At 38.3% G+C, this 16,010-nt stretch overlaps 1 protein-coding gene across 3 annotated transcripts in view; it reads right to left on the bottom strand.

The window, feature by feature from the left end:
* Positions 1-16,010, bottom strand: part of tcp11l1 (t-complex 11, testis-specific-like 1) — a 39,720-nt gene that overhangs the window by 13,979 nt on the left and 9,731 nt on the right. Inside the window, exons 3-8 of one of the 3 annotated variants that reach the window (XM_072592627.1) lie at positions 11,886-11,988; positions 7,313-7,344; positions 6,732-6,925; positions 4,910-5,042; positions 2,601-2,721; positions 669-889 (exon numbers count right to left, since the gene is read on the bottom strand). In XM_072592627.1, coding sequence (XP_072448728.1) covers positions 669-889; positions 2,601-2,721; positions 4,910-5,042; positions 6,732-6,885 — 629 coding nt within the window. In that variant the 5' untranslated portion in view covers positions 6,886-6,925; positions 7,313-7,344; positions 11,886-11,988. The remainder of the gene's footprint in view (positions 1-668; positions 890-2,600; positions 2,722-4,909; positions 5,043-6,731; positions 6,926-7,312; positions 7,345-11,885; positions 11,989-16,010) is intronic. The other 2 variants (XM_072592626.1, XM_072592628.1) reach the window with 2 other exon arrangements.

The following is a 16,010-nucleotide window of genomic DNA, read 5'->3' as shown; positions in this document are numbered from 1 at the left end:
TTTAAAGCAACAGAAATTTCATCCATAGTCAAGAAAACAGACAGCAGATAGATTGCAGCAGTTTAAGGAGAGAGCTCACCACCATCTTCTCAAGGGCAACTAAGGACAGGCAAAACATGCTTGCCCAGCCAGCAACACCCTCATCCCACGTAAGAATAAATTTTAAAAATACAGGATCTTCTAATTCTACACTGCATCCAGTTGGTGAAATGATGGATAAATACTTAAATTAAAGATAATAAATCATAGCAATAGACCACTTCAAATAAGGAAATTCATGAACATATTGTTTCATGATGAAAGAAGCAGATGTTAATTAAAAGGTTTTAGGTCTCAGCTCATTTTAATTCCAGCATGTTATTGAACAACATATATTTATATCATATTTTTAATCTCATAAAAGTACATGGATGAGCACTTGAAATGTCATACCATTCAAGGTTGTGGGCCAAATGCTGGAAATTGGAATTAGTGTAGATAGGTTGGCATCGACTGGATAGGCCAAAAGGGCCTCTGCTGTGCTGTGTGACTGTGACTGAAATGTCCTAAGGCACTTCGCAGAAGTACAATAAAACAAAGTATGACATCAAGCTACATAAGGAATATCAAATCAGATGATGAAAAGCTTGCTCAAAGTGGTAGGTTTTAAATTTTAAAGCATGTCTTGCCTGAACAATTCCACCACGTCTGTGATACCTCTGATGATCTTAATATCATCATCCCTGATAGGGGCACAGAGAGTTCCCATCATCCCGATGATAAAGTCAGCTAGTTTCGGGATGTGCAGTGCACCATTCTCAGCCTCTTGCTTTATGAGTTCTAGATCCAGAACCTCATTGATTTGATTCCTTAACCTGGTATGACCCGGCAGCAAGAATGACAAGAGACTCTAGGAAGTAATGTTTATTAAGTTAAAAGATTAAACTAATAAATCAGCAAAATTAAGGCTTCAAACATTTTCAATGTGTTATCACACACTAAACTATTTAGTGAAGTTTACAGAGCTGCCTCAGCAGCATTTTATTAACACCACATAGCAACTGTATTCATCTTATCACCTTTGCCTCCCATTGGGTTTCTCTACGTTATGTCTGCTAAATGGCTTTAGGTTACACACTAGAAAAACTAGATTACTGGACTATGTAGATCAATTTTGCTGATGCAACTTTGCCTTTGCTTGTATACACAAAGATTTTACTGGATAGAATATCATAAAACATCACTGTAAATTCTCAAGATATTTATGCCCCTTCCAATGCAGCAATTATTAAACAAACTGCTGTTTTGTGTCCATCTGCGCTGAGATTGTTGGAATGCAAAATGATAGAATTGAGACTTTCCCTATCTCTGTGGCTCAGGGCTATGTTTGCATTTAGTTCATTATCCATAGACCCATTTAGGCAGGCAGCTTTCTGATCCAACAAAACGGATGTTTTATGAATCATGCAATTCACAATAATGACCTCCATAATTCAAAATTTACAGTAGTTCAAAAAGAAAACTGAGGAATACTCCAGGATGCACTGCACAGACTGAAGCCTTAATCTCACATTGCTGAAGCAAGTTCAAGCTTGCCAAGAATGAATCTATTCCTATATTCTATTAACATTGTCATAAAACACAGGTGAGAATGTAAGCCATTCCTTTCATTTTTCAAAAAATTTCCACTCAAAATAGCTTTCAAGGATGCAAAATTCAACTTATCAAAATGTGCTTAATAATAAAGTTCCAACCACCCTTCAATGAAAACCTATTATAATAGGTAATTGAACAAACTTCCAAAGCATTGAAAAATAATATTACAGTTACTGATTTTGGGCTGTGTCCATGTTACCATTGTCATCTCTCTTCCTCACATTAGTGAGGTTTTGCCTGACTAACTTGGCAGGGGAGGCAGTGAAGAAGGGCAAGGGGTGGACTGCATTTGTGGGTTCAGGCTGGTGGGAGAATAAGGAGAGTTTAACTTGCTTGCTATCTCCCTTCTTCCGGGTAGTTGTAATGTTTAAAACATTTGTCAGCCAGAGTTGGTCCATATGGAACAGAAAATTTGTGCTCAATTCCTATTAATACAGGCAATGTGCAAGCATTGGTATGGTACCAAGCAAGGAGCCCAAATTCATATCATTGAGGCAAGTTGTAAAAATAAATTTAATATAAATTCAATGTTTAATTCTGAGGCAAAATTCTGAACTCCCTCTCTGTACATTCGCAAAATGGACTTACAGCAGTTCAAGAAAGCAGCTCACCACCACCTTCTCATGGACAAACAGGGATTAACAACAAAACCAGAAAAACTCACATCTTAAAAGTGAACTGAAAACCATATATACATCAACATAGGCTAGCAACAAAATAAAATAACCACGAAACTACTAGTGGGTCAGAAAAATCAAAATTCAGTAATTGATTTTATGGGAAGAGAAACTGCAATACTAAATCCTCTCTACATTCTGCCAACACCTCCTCAAGAAAACAAGAGTGGGCAAATCAACAAAAGTTAGGAGGTGCTTGTGATACTAAATATTCCCAAATAGTAATCAATAAAGGATCACATTTTCAAGATTAAATGTAGGTAAAACAATCCTGAAATAAGATCTTACCTCTTTAATCTCACCTAGAAGCTTAATAGCATGGTCATAAACCGGTGGATCTTCATTCAGCTGTGCCCGTAAACTGTCCCAGAAAGCCTTCTTCATAATGTCTTCAAGGGTTTTCTCAAAACTATATAGATATAATTGGAATCGTAAACTTATTGTGAGAATGAATGCATAACATATATTGTATGATAGTAGCTTACTCACATTTAGACAGTGCTTTCTGACAAATGCAGAAGATATCAGCCAAGCTAACTGATTAAGCTATGAATACGCCTGATCCTTTATCAGTAACTGAACACAAATGCCTGAGTTTTCATATGGAGTATGATGAGTGCTTTGCAACAGTTGATCTGGCCATTTAAAAAAAACTACTAAGTGACAGGTCCCTGATGCAAGATAATTCGATATTGGTTTCCACAGATTATTTTGAATATGAAAAATGCCTACAGTCACTGTAGTGAAACCAGGTACAAGTGGAAACCCACACCAATTATGTACTTCAATATTTGTACATTTTCTCTCCATTAAAATATTTTTATGCAAATAAATAGATAAGAAAATGTTTGGTATCTGATGAACACAGTTATGCACAAAGGGAAAGATAACTCTAGGAGTTTTAGATTGTGGGTAAATTTTAATGCAGGTTTCTGAAGCAGGAAGTGCAGCAAAGACTGGAAACCATGAGATCATGCGGGAAGCTGCAGTACAGAGAGAGGTTTATTAGAAACTCTAGGCTAAATTATGCAGAAAAGCAACAAAGTAGCGATGTCGCATAGGTATCTGAGGTCAGTAAATAGGTAGTTATATCAAATTTGCCTATCCCTGGCTAGAATTAAATGGTACCCTCCAACTTATATATGCAGTGCATGGAGGTTGTGGGCTGCCAGATCCCCAAATGTTCATAACTGGTGCTTTTAAGGCAAGGTCTCATATTCTGAATGGAAGGTCAGCCATTGTGGATTTGTCTTATATTGGAGTGGAGACCTTTACCAAACGGGAAGAGGAGTCCAGAAAAATTTCAAAGGAGAGGGACTGGGAGGCAACTTTCAGACATCCTTTACACGAGTGATAGCAGAAATGAGGGGTGATCAAAACTTGGACTCGTCCACCAGGTCCTCCTGGGTAAGTAATCCTGGCACAGCAGGTAGCAGTACAGGTTGTAGCTAACAGACCTCAAAAGAACAGCATGGAATTATCAGGAGAGAGACCCAAGATGGTTGTGCTCCTTGCCAGACTGTTCAGGAGTTGCATCATCTGCCTCTATGTCAGAGGCACCATAGCAGAGAAGACTGGCTGTCAAGTGTATCTGTCAATGACCTGTGCACAAAGGTTTTGCTAATGGAATTGGGTGGACAACCAATACCAGTGTTGCTGAAAATCACAACAATGTCGAATTCCAGAATGCCTTGATTCCACAGCATTCCTTTTTTTTAAAAACAGCAAGTCCCCCACATGGAAGACAGCCTGATTGATAAATTTGGCTTCCAGTCCAACAGACTGCAACTTCAGGTTCGAAGCTTGCAGTGGCAATAGCAAACACAGTAGGAGTTCCCAACCCCGAGAGTGGATGAGCAATGCTACAAAGTCTTCGTTTTGAAGCAGTCCTCACAATTCTGAATTGTAAGGGATAGGCAAAAGTGAGGACCGCAGATGCTGGAAACCAGAGTTTAGATCAGTGGTGCTGGCAAGACACGGCAGGTCAGGGAGCATCCGAGTAGCAGGAACATCGACGTTTTGAGCAAAAGCCCTTCATCAGGATTTCTGATGAAGGGCTTTTGCCCGAAATGTCGATTTTCCTGCTCCTCGGATGCTCCCTGACCTGCTGCGCTTTTTCAGGACCACTCTGATCTGAGCTGAGCTGTAAGGGATGACCAGCGAACTATAAAACAGGTTCAATCTGAGATTACCAGCCTCGTTATAATAGTTCAATTGCTAACTCACCTTCTGGGAATAGCTGCCCATCCCTTGACCCCGTCTCCACTGAACGCCGAAGTGGACAGGTTCGAATCAGTTTTAAGAGTTTTTAACATTTGAACATTTTACCCAAACCACTTGTTTTCAAAGTTAAAATTGCCCCTAACATATTTAATAAACCCTATGTAATTCATTCAATTCATGCAACAAGTTCAAATTGCCTGTGGAGAGCCTTAAATAAAGGCATTGATGATTAGATTATAAAATTAAGAATGAAGAACCATTTATCACAAGGTTGGGTGTATCTAACAATGAACTAATACATATACAGTCGGTCTCCACAGATTAAAAGGGCTAAAATAGAAAATAAGCACTTCTACTCTGTTCAAAAAGCCTACCTGCTCTCTGGTAGATCACGCTGTTTGATAACAAAACTTTCATCAACTACAATCTCATGGGCTAGAGCCATATTACAGACTCCTTTTTCCGCCTCAATCAGCTCTTCTACAGAAACCAAGTTGGGAGATGCTGCTAGAAGCACAGAAAATACCACAGTATTACCATATTTACTCCATTTTGCTCACAACACATGATCATGCAGAATGTTTCCACTAAGCTGCATTCCACACACACAGCTCGTAGCTTCTGCTTCCAGAAGCGGCGGCTGCTGCTGCACATGTACCTTGGAGATCCACACAGCAGCAGGAACGGTTAGATGAAATTAGAAGGAACATGAATGTTGACCTTTTTTTTTACACACCATTGAGATCACTTTCAGTAGTGAAAGCAACTCAAGAGGCATCAGGTCTAGCTCCTGACATGCAGCTGTGGTTGAAACATAGATTCAGGTTAGTAACTTCAGGATACAAGTGTGTCAAACATTTAGCACCAATCTCATGTCTTTTAAACATCTATTTAAATGTTTTGTAAAAATATAATTTTAATATCATACACATTCTACTTCCAAAATTGTTCTATTCAAATCATTCTTGTATTCCATTTATAATGGGACTTTCACATAAATAGAAAGACCTGCATTTATGTGGCACCTTTCAAACCACAGTCATAGTGATGTACAGCATGGAAACAGACCCTTTGGCCCAATCATCGATGCTGATCAGATTTCCTAAACTGAACTAATCCCCTTTGCCTGCATTTAGCCCATATCTCTCTAAATCTTTCATATCAGTGTACCTGTCCAAATGTCTTTTAAAATGTTGTAATTGTACCTGCTTCTACCACTTACTCTGGTAGCCTGTTCCATATACACACTCACCCTCTGTGTGGAAAAAGTTGCCCCTCAGGTCCCTTTTAAATCTTTTTCCTCTCATCTTAAACCTATGTGCTCCAGTTACATGACAGTGAATGAAGTATGCTTAAAGTGCAGTCACCAATGTAATTAGGCAACATGGCTTCCAAATGGTGCTCAGTAAGCTCCAAAAAATAGCAATGCGATAATAATCACATAATCTGTTCTTTCGTATAAAATAAAGAACTGCAGATATTGGAAATCTAATGCTTAGACATAAAGTGCTGGAGAAACTCACCACATCTGGCAGTATCTGTAGAAAGAAAAACGAAGGGTCACTGGACTCAAAACATTGACTCTGCAAGATCTGTTGAGATACTCCAGTATTTTGTGTTTTTTTTTGCAATGTTGATTGAGGGACAAATATTGGCCTAATCATCAGGGAAAACTCCTCTGCTCTTTTCAAAACAGTGTCCTGCTTCCACCCGAGACAGTAGTCCATTACCATATTAACATTGCATCTGAAAGTTACAGTACTCCTTTAGACTAGTATTACTACTTTGCCTGCTCAGAACCAAAACTGTGATGCCATAAACAACTGGCCTTATGAAATGTTGACACAAATGTCAACTTTTCTCCCCTGGGCGCCTCTAAATTTATATAAAGCACTTGTCTCCAAGTTATTGTAGACAACAACTTCCAGATGTGCTCATAACCTGCATGAGCACAGCAGTTCAGATTAATAAGAGTAAAACTGAAACTACAGATTTTCATGAAGGTTAGGTAAGTGGCAAGTACAATGCTTGCTCCTATAAGGCACCCTGTTGCTCCACTGTAGATTTTGAATATTGAAGTTTCTAAGCAGGAAGGGGTGGAATACTTAGTATGAGATAACCTCTGTGCTATTATCTTTTATAATTTGCAAACTATATTAGACTTGATCCCACCGAAATGCATAAATAAAAACTTACATGGAAGAGTATTTCCACTGTGGGAAATTTCAGTACTCTGTCTCAGTCGACTTTGTAGATTCTGGGCTTCAGAATCATCCTGTCTATTATGACAAGTGCTTTCAGAGTCTTCTTCCGCATTGTGTATGTGTGGTTTATCTGGCTCCAGGGGCATGCTTGATATGCTTTGCGTGTCCTCTGTATTGAGTTCTGTCCTAGAACATAAAAAAGACCATGCAATGACCATTGGGAGTCCTGCAAAAATGGAACTTTCCTCTCAGGGACAAGAGTTTTGTTTAGATACCTACAAAATATCCAATTAAAAAGAGCAGTTGCTTCACTTATTGAATTAATGAATTACAATAACAGCAACTGGTTAACCTGCATCATAAAATCTAATTTTCATGAGATGACATTGGACAAAATATCCAAAATGTTTACGAATTCCTGTCAATGGGATGTGTACTGTGTACATTACCAAACTGATAATAGCATTTAAAGGATTAAATTGAGAGGATAAGTTGCATTCCTTCATGTTTGAACAGCAGAGGATGATTTAACGTCAAAAGGATTCAGTTAGGTAGATAAAGAGAAAATATTACCTCTGATGGCAGAATTCAGAACAAAATGTCACCTGAAAATTATAAATAGGATATTTAAGAGTGAAAGAATACACAAAGTGCTTAAAAATCCAGAACTCTCCCTGAAAAATCTATGAAGGCTTGGTAAATTGACATTTTCAAACAGACTGTGACAGGTTATTTCTGACTACAAAAGAATTTGGAACAAAGGCATATAAACAGAACTGAAATACAGATCCACCATGATCTGAATGAACGACAGAACAAACTATTGAGATGTTAAGGGGTTAATTTGCTCTGGTGACCTTCAAGAAAATTGGAAGTCCCAGAGTAGGGTTGTATGCTTCTCTGTCTTGCAGGTAGAATGTAAAAAATTTACATTGCCATCTCCTACTATTCAAAGTAAATTAACATTGTCACTTCCTACTATTCAGGGTAAACTTACGTTATCATCTCCTATTCAGGAGATAAGAACATTGAAGAACGATAAGAACATTGCAGTTAAAATTCTGACCACACCCTGCAGTTTAAAAAAAAGATTGACACCAGATCTTGTCACTGAGGAATAATTTACATCACATTATTTCCAGAAATAATCAAATCACTACATTGTGTCTTGAGTGGCAAGTGACTATAGGGGAGTGGCTGGGGGTTGTCTTGTGGGCATTACTGATGGTGATGTAAAATTCTATATTCAAGGGAGGACTGTTCCTTTGGTTCAGAGAGATCTCTTGACATGGCTCCATAAGCATTGCGAAGAGGGTTAAGCGTTCCTCCAAAGCTTGTACTTTCTTAATAAATTTTGCGCAAGATTACAAAATTCTGCACAAGACTACTTCTTGGGAATTACTGTACTATATTTCCAAATAGAGTACAAGATTTAATGGGGCGGGGTTTGGGGTGAGATAAAGAGAAACCCACAGTCTGGAATCACGCTTGTGTGACAAACCTTTTCTAGGAAGTTGTACATAAAGGAAACTTTCTAATTCCTTTCAAAGGTCTGTTTGAATGTTGCTATTAAGAATTTGTTTGAATTGTAAAGGGATGCGTTATGATTTTCTTGAATAATAAGAATTACTGGGCCTGTGTGACTTGGCATTTCTTGATCTGAGGCAGACCAACAAAAAGTTAAGATACAAAAAGGCCGTGTGGCTGGCAGACACAAAATAGGCCGACAAGAAAAGGGACTGGAGAGGGAAAGCAAACCATGCTCAGATGCAAAAGACAATGATGAACATAGAGAATTCTTGCAGGATGAAGCAACTCAAGTTCAGAAAGAGGTCAGTTTTTTTGTTTGGCAGAAAAGGAGACCGCTTGAAGGTACTGTGCAAGCTGACTATGACAGTTTAAAACCTGGCAGATTGTGTGAATAGCTCAGAGGAACTAAAAGGCTTGGTGCTTCCCAAAAGTAGCCAGACTTTTGTGAGCTAGGATGTTATTGGTTCATCAGCCAGAAATGTAAGATTATTAGGTTACTGACAAGAAGGCTAATTGTTAAAATCTAACTATTATTAGCAGTTATCTTTATCAAAACATTGACTTAATTAGACACCCTTCTTTACAGAACAATAAAATAGGAAAATTTGGAAGTAGGGCACACTACAGGAAAAATGCCAAAGTAGAAGGAAATAGAGAGCTTGAACCTACTTTTAAAATTACTTATTTTCAACAAAAGGAAAGGCCTAACAAGAAAAACTGTGTGCATGTCTCTACCAAATAAGGAACCACGGCATATAAAAGCATTGTTATACAAAGGTCATACTTACGTAAAAGAAGTTTAGTAACAGTCACGCATACTATTCCTGATTAGCTAAGGAAAGTGTCCTCACAACATAGATTAAAATGACTAGGGTGAGGGAGGGGTTAACTGAATAGCTGGCAGTATAAAAGAGAGTTTCACTTCGTTTTAAATGGTGCATTTAACTTCAAGTTTTCTTTATCAGTATGAGATAGTCAATATGGAAACCACCTTTTTAGCTTCAAGTTTTGAGCAAAAACAATGATTGATGGGTTTAGTAATTTATTTTGCCGAACATTAAATTTCTTCTCAAGTACATAGAAGGCATCAACTTTCAAACTTGGTGCTGTAATGCAGATAATATACTAAATTATTGACTGTATATATGCAAACAATGTATTGTTTTTAAACATACTTAGGATACAACAATAAATTTCCTCTCAAATTTATATCTTGCTATAGACACAGGAGCTTAGCATTTTGCTAACCTTCACAAAAAAGATCCTTCTGGAACAAAATGTTAGTTGTTAGTAGATCAAATCATTAGTGTCTGTCTATACCTGGGGACAAGAAACTCATCTTAGAACTGATAGCGCTGTGAAGTTCTGTGAATACTTTCAAACATGGATTGGGGACAAGCTGTGGTGGTCCACTGCTGGCAGTTGAAATCTTGGGAATTTTCCCGGTTGCAGTTTCAACGAACATTTGATGGTCATCCCCAATGCTGCACATTGTTGATCAATCACCCACCTCTACAAGAAATGTTTATCCTTTCTGCTTATAAATATTCAGTGCTTTAGCGAGGTGATCTACACTGCAGTAAATAGATGTCAGAGATAAATTAGAAAGGGAAAAAAAACAACACTAATCTGCCTTCCTAATTACCATCATAGAGTCATAGAGCTGTAAAGCATGGAAACAGATGCTTCAGTCCAAGTCGTCCAGATATCCTAAAATAATCTAGTCCCATTTGCCAGCTGCATTTGGCCCATATCCCTTTGAACCCTTCCTATCCATATACCCATTCAGATGCCTTTTAAATGCTGTAATTGTACCAGCTTCCACCAAAGAAGCATTTTCTGCAAATTCCACATTAATCGTTAGATGTGCCTTGGATCAGTTCAGAGGAAGTTCCCTACACTGATAACTGGAATGAGTGAGCTATATCTTATGAGGAAAGGCTGGAAAGACTGGACTTGTTTCTGCTGGAGTTCAGAACAGTGAAGGGTGACTTGATTTAAGTCCAGAAGTAGAGGGCAACACTCCTATTCTAAAAAATGTGTTTATTTTGACTCTTTTCAAAAAGTTTTCTGTTGTTAACTAATTCTCATTCTACGATTTTATATATTACAAACAATTTCATCAGCCCTAGCCCTGTGTAACACCTATTGTGCAGCCAAATATGGAGGAGCCGGTATTGGACTGGGGAGGACAAAGTGAAAAATCACACAACAGGTTATAGCCCAACAGGTTTATTTGGAAGCACTATCTTTCAGAACGCTGCTCCTTCCTCAGGTGTTGCTCCCTACTTCTGGAGTTAAATCAAGTCACCATTCACTGATCTGAACAACCATCCGATGAAGGAGTGGCGCTCCGAAAGCTAATGCTTCCAAATAAACCTGTTGGACTATAATCTGGTGTTGTGTGATTTTTAACTTTGTCCAAATATACTATATTCTCAGTTTCTCCCTTGAGCTTTAAAAAAACTAATAGATTTATTAAAACCATCAGAAATCTGTTGATCCATCCAATCGTATTAAGATTTTCAAGTTACTGTCCTTGAAGTAGATTTTGGTATATTGTTCCCTGATTGATTCTACCGAAGAAAGAACAAAGAAAATTTACAGCCCAGGAACAGGCCCTTCGGGCCTCCAAGGCTGAGCCAATCCAAAAATACACTGTCTAAACCTAAATAGAGGAAGGTAGGTGCCTGGAACATGTTGCCAGTAAGAGGTAGTAGAGGCAGACATGGTAGATTCATTTAAGGTCTGTCTGGACAGATGCACGAGTAGGTGGGGAGCAGAGGGACACAGATGCTTAGGAATTGGGCAACAGTGGATCTTTGAGGAAGTGACCAAGTTGATAGATGAAGGAAGGGCTGCAGATGTCATATACATGGACTTTAGTAAGGCGTTTGATAAGGTTCCCCATGGTAAACTAATGGAGAAAGTGAAGTCACGTGGTGTGCAGGGTGTTCTAGCTAGGTAGATAAAGAACTGGTTAAGCTACAGGAAGCAAGGAGTAGTAGCTGACGGGAGTTTCTCGAAATGGAGAAAGGTGATCAGTGGTGGGGCCACTGTTGTTTGTGATATACATAAATGATCTGGAAGAGGATATTGTTGGTCTGATCAATAAGTTTGCAGATGACATGAAGATTGGTGGAATAGTGAAAGCATAGGGGACTTTGGAAACCTCCCATATATCAAATGTGGACTTTTCTTCAAATAGCTGTATCCAATCCGAGAAACAGAGTTTCAATGCAAAGGATGAAGTTAACAAGTTAAGTTAAGGGTGGCATCAAGTTGAAAGAAAGAACGTGATTTTGTGCAAATTAATGGTAGAAGTTGACAAAATTTGCAAAGGGCAAGAAATGAAATGTTAAAGGGATAAAATAACTTATGATGATAAATTAGGAAAAAAATACTTTAAAAAAGGAGCTTCTACAAATATATTTTAAAAAGTGGTAAAATAAACCAGTCCTTTAAAAGGATAACACTGATTAATGCTGGGAAAATGGCAGATAACAAATATTTTGGATGTCTTCATGAATAGAATCATGAATCAATTATCATGAAAAACCAGGAAGAAATGGTAAACAATTATTACTACTACAGAAACAATAGAAGGCAAACTTACGTGACTAAAAACTAGCAAGTCCCCTGGACCTGAGTGCCTTATCGTGGAGTCTTCAAAGAAGTGGCTGCAGAAATAGTGGATGCATTTGTTCTTCTAAATTTTTCTACATTTTAGAAAAATGCCAGCAGATTAGAAAACTGCAAACAGTCCAATCCAAAACAGCAGGAACAATAGGCCAGCTGGCCTAATATCTATCAAATCAACAAAAAGATAAATTCTATTATTAATAATTCTCAACAAATAACACTTGCTTAAGCACTTCTTTAAATGTTTTCTATTCCTCATCTATCATCACGTAAATGTTCCTATTTAACTTCCTAATCTGCCTCAGACAATTCATCCCACAGATTAACATAGTGTACCCCATGTGCTGGGCATGGCTCTGATTGGCACAATACTGCAGCAGTTTGCTGCTGCTTTCTTGCGATTCTGACTGACCAGGAGACTCCACCATTTTTACCCCAAGACAATAGCAAATAGGAGGTACAAAAACTGAAAGAACTGTGGATGCTGTAAATCAGAAACAAAAACAGAAATTGCTGGAAAAGCTCAACAGGTCTAGCAGCATCTGTGGAGGGAAATCAGAGTTAATGTTTCAGGTAGAGTGTATGTGATTTGGGTCGATGCGGATACTTCTAAGTAGGCCAATGTTGATTGCCCATTGCTATTCGCCTTAACAAGGTATTGAAGAGCTTCCTGCTTGAACTGCTGCAGTTCAGATTGTTTAGGTGCACATACAGTGCTGTTTGACAGAGGGTTTCAAACCTTTGACCCAATAATGAAGATGAAACAAACAGTCATACACATTTCCAACACTGCGACTTTCCAATATGCGACTTAAGTTATATTTGATGCTTGGAGCAACGCTAGATGATCCATCCAGTATCATTTTTATTGAATTCTCCCTTAGTGGTTTGATATAACTGTGTGACTTGATAAATACATTTCAGTTAATAGTTATGCACCAATCTTGTGGGTCTAGAGTCAGATATCTAGGCCAGACCGGGTAAATACAGCAGATTTCCTTCCTGAAAAGAACATTAGTAAACCAAATGGAGTTTTATGACAATCAGAAAGTTATACTGTCACCATTACTAAACACAATAGCTTTTTATTCCAGATTTATTTAACCAAATTCCCCAAAAGCAGCAGTGGGATTCAAACTCAGTCTCCAGCTATTAGCCCAAGGCCTTGGTTACTAGTGCAGTATATAACCATTTTATTCTGTTCCACACAAAAACATGAATTATGATGCACAATATATAGTTGTAACCTTCATATATTAAACAGTTGTCTTAAATACTATATATGATCCTTATACATAACTTTACAGGTATAGTGTCTCAAATCCAACATGCTTGTGTCTTTTCTTTAATAAAGTTATCCAATTAGCTCTCAGCTCTTCCTCATACTGTTGTCATTTCTTTTCTTCAAGTAATTATCTATTTCCTTTTTGCTTGAACTGCCCTCTCATAATGTCAGAAGTAGGGATGTTTGCTGATGATTTCACAATATTCAGCACCCTTAGTGACTCCTAAGATAATGTCCACATTCAGCGAGACCTGGACAAAACTAAGACTTGGGCAGAAAAGTGATAACAGTATTCAAGCCATAAAAGCATCACACAGGAAAAGGCCTTCTTCAGCAAGACAACATCTAACCATCACCACTTGACATTAAATGGCAGTAAGATCACTCAATTCCCCCACTATCAACATTCTGGGGTTTACCATTGACCATAAACCAACTCTGATCAGCCACAGAAATACTGTGGAATTCTGCAGTGTGTAACTCACCTTCTGATTCCCAGATGAATGCTCATCACCTACAATTCAGGAGTCTGTTGGGGGTATTCTCCACTTACCTGAATGAATGCAGCGCCAACAACATTCAAGAAGCTCAACAGCATCCAGGACAAAACAGACTGCTTGACTGTTACCAGGTTCAACACCTTCAATATTTACTCCCTCTATTACTAATCCACCAAGGCAGCAGTGTTTATCAGCTCTGAGATGAAATGCAGCAACTCATCAATGCTTCTTTGACAACACCTTCAAACTTGGAACCCTTACCACCACAAATCAAAGGCAGTAGATGCATAGGAACACCTTGACATACAAGTTCCTCTCCCTAAGGCGCACACCACCCTGATTTAGAACTACATCACTGTTGGTGTAACTACACCATTTGACTACAGCAGTTAAAGAAGGTTATAGAGAGTGATTGTTGATATGTGCTGACCTGACAAGCAATGCCCATATCCCATGAATGTAATTTTAAATTATTATATAATAATTACAAAATTTATTTTAAAATTCTCTGCTATATTTCAGTATATTTATCTTTCTGAAGTTTGTTACTATCTTCATTGTTTACTAGTTTTTGTGTTTCATGTATCTACAAAGTTTGAAACTAGGGTCTATACCCCTCAATAAATTCAGGGTCATGGTTATACATCCAAATGAGCAGTTATCATAATCTGACCAGATCAACTGTACACGTCCTTCCTGTCTGAAAACTAATTGTTCACCAATGCTATCTCTTTTAAATCCTTAGCCAATGTCAAATCAATATTGTCACTGTCTTAAGTTTTGACGATAAATATTTTATTGTAGTGTGTAAAATATATTTTGGAAGTCCATATGCATACATCCTTTTATTGTTTATCAGGCATCTTCAATAATTCATTAGTAATAGTATTTAATAAATTCATGCTGACTTTTGTTTATTATTCCTTGGTTTTCAAATGCTCATTTCTTTTATAGCAGATTATTGTCTCAAAAAATTTCTGCGTCACTGATATTTGGCAACAAGACCTTCAGTTCACAGGTTTATCCCTCTCCTCTATTTTGAGCATGAGTGTTTAAGTACCTCCACTCTACCTTTTTTTTATTCTCTTCTATTGCTCTTTGTTCTGTGTATCATTATTATTTCCTCCCTTATTGCTATAATGGCAGAGTGTAATTCCCTCATAAAAACAAATGCAAAATATTCATTTAGTAACTCAGACATAGCCTCTGCCTCCACAAGAAGATATCATTTTTGGTTCCTAATTGTCCTCACTCTTCCCGCCTTGTGGGCGGCACGGTGGCACAGTGGTTAGCACTGCTGCCTCACAGCGCCAGAGACCTGGGTTCAATTCCCGCCTCAGGCAACTTACTGTGTGGAGTTTGCACGTTCTCCCCATGTCTGCGTGGGTTTCCTCCGGGTGCTCCGGTTTCCTCCCACAGTCCAAAGATGTGCAGGTCAGGTGAACTGGCCATGCTAAATTGCCTGTAGTGTTAGGTAAGGGTTAAATGTAGGGGTATGGGTGGGTTGAGCTTCGGTGGGGCGGTGTGGACTTGATGGGCCGAAGGGCCTGTTTCCACACTGTAAGTAATCTAATCTTAATAATGAAAAACAGAAACTGTTGGAAAAATTCAACAAGTCTGGCAGAATCTATGGAGAGAAAAACAGACTTGATGCTTTGAGTCAAATGACTTCTTCCTTTAACCGCCCCTTTACAATTTTCGTGTTTATAAAAAACTTCATTCTCATTTGTCACTCATCTATTCTCAAATGTGATCTTTTATATAAGATATACAGCACAGAGACACATGCCAAGTTTCAAAGGAAAAACAATTACATTGATATAATAAAACAAAGAACTGCAGATGCAGATGTTAAATACAAGTTAACATTTCCAGTTAATGTACATAGAAGTGATCACTCTTTGCCTGGATAGAAGAAACTTTGTGTTTCCTTCTTGCTATGAGCGTAAGAAATAGGCACAGGAATAAACAATTTCATACTATGAGTCTGCTTCACTATTCAACAAGATATACAGGGACTAGCCATTTGGATACAGAACTGCCTCAAAAGTAGAAGACAGGTGATGGTGGAAGGTTGTTTTTCAGACTGGAGGCCTGTGACCAGTGGAGTGCCATAACGATCGGTGCTGGGTCCTCTACTTTTTGTCATTTACATAAATGATTTGGATGCAAGCATAAGAGGTACAGTTAGTAAGATTAGATGATACCAAAATTGGAGGTGTAGTGGACAGCAAAGAAGGTTACCTCAGATTACAACAGGCCAGTGAGCAGCACAGTGGTTAGCACTGCTGCCTCTCAGTGCCAGAGACCCAGG

The sequence above is a fragment of the Chiloscyllium punctatum genome, chromosome 22, assembly GCF_047496795.1.
Source record: "Chiloscyllium punctatum isolate Juve2018m chromosome 22, sChiPun1.3, whole genome shotgun sequence".
In the NCBI taxonomy this organism is placed as follows: Eukaryota; Metazoa; Chordata; class Chondrichthyes; order Orectolobiformes; family Hemiscylliidae; genus Chiloscyllium; species Chiloscyllium punctatum.
This window is presented reverse-complemented; position numbering and strand designations above follow the sequence as displayed.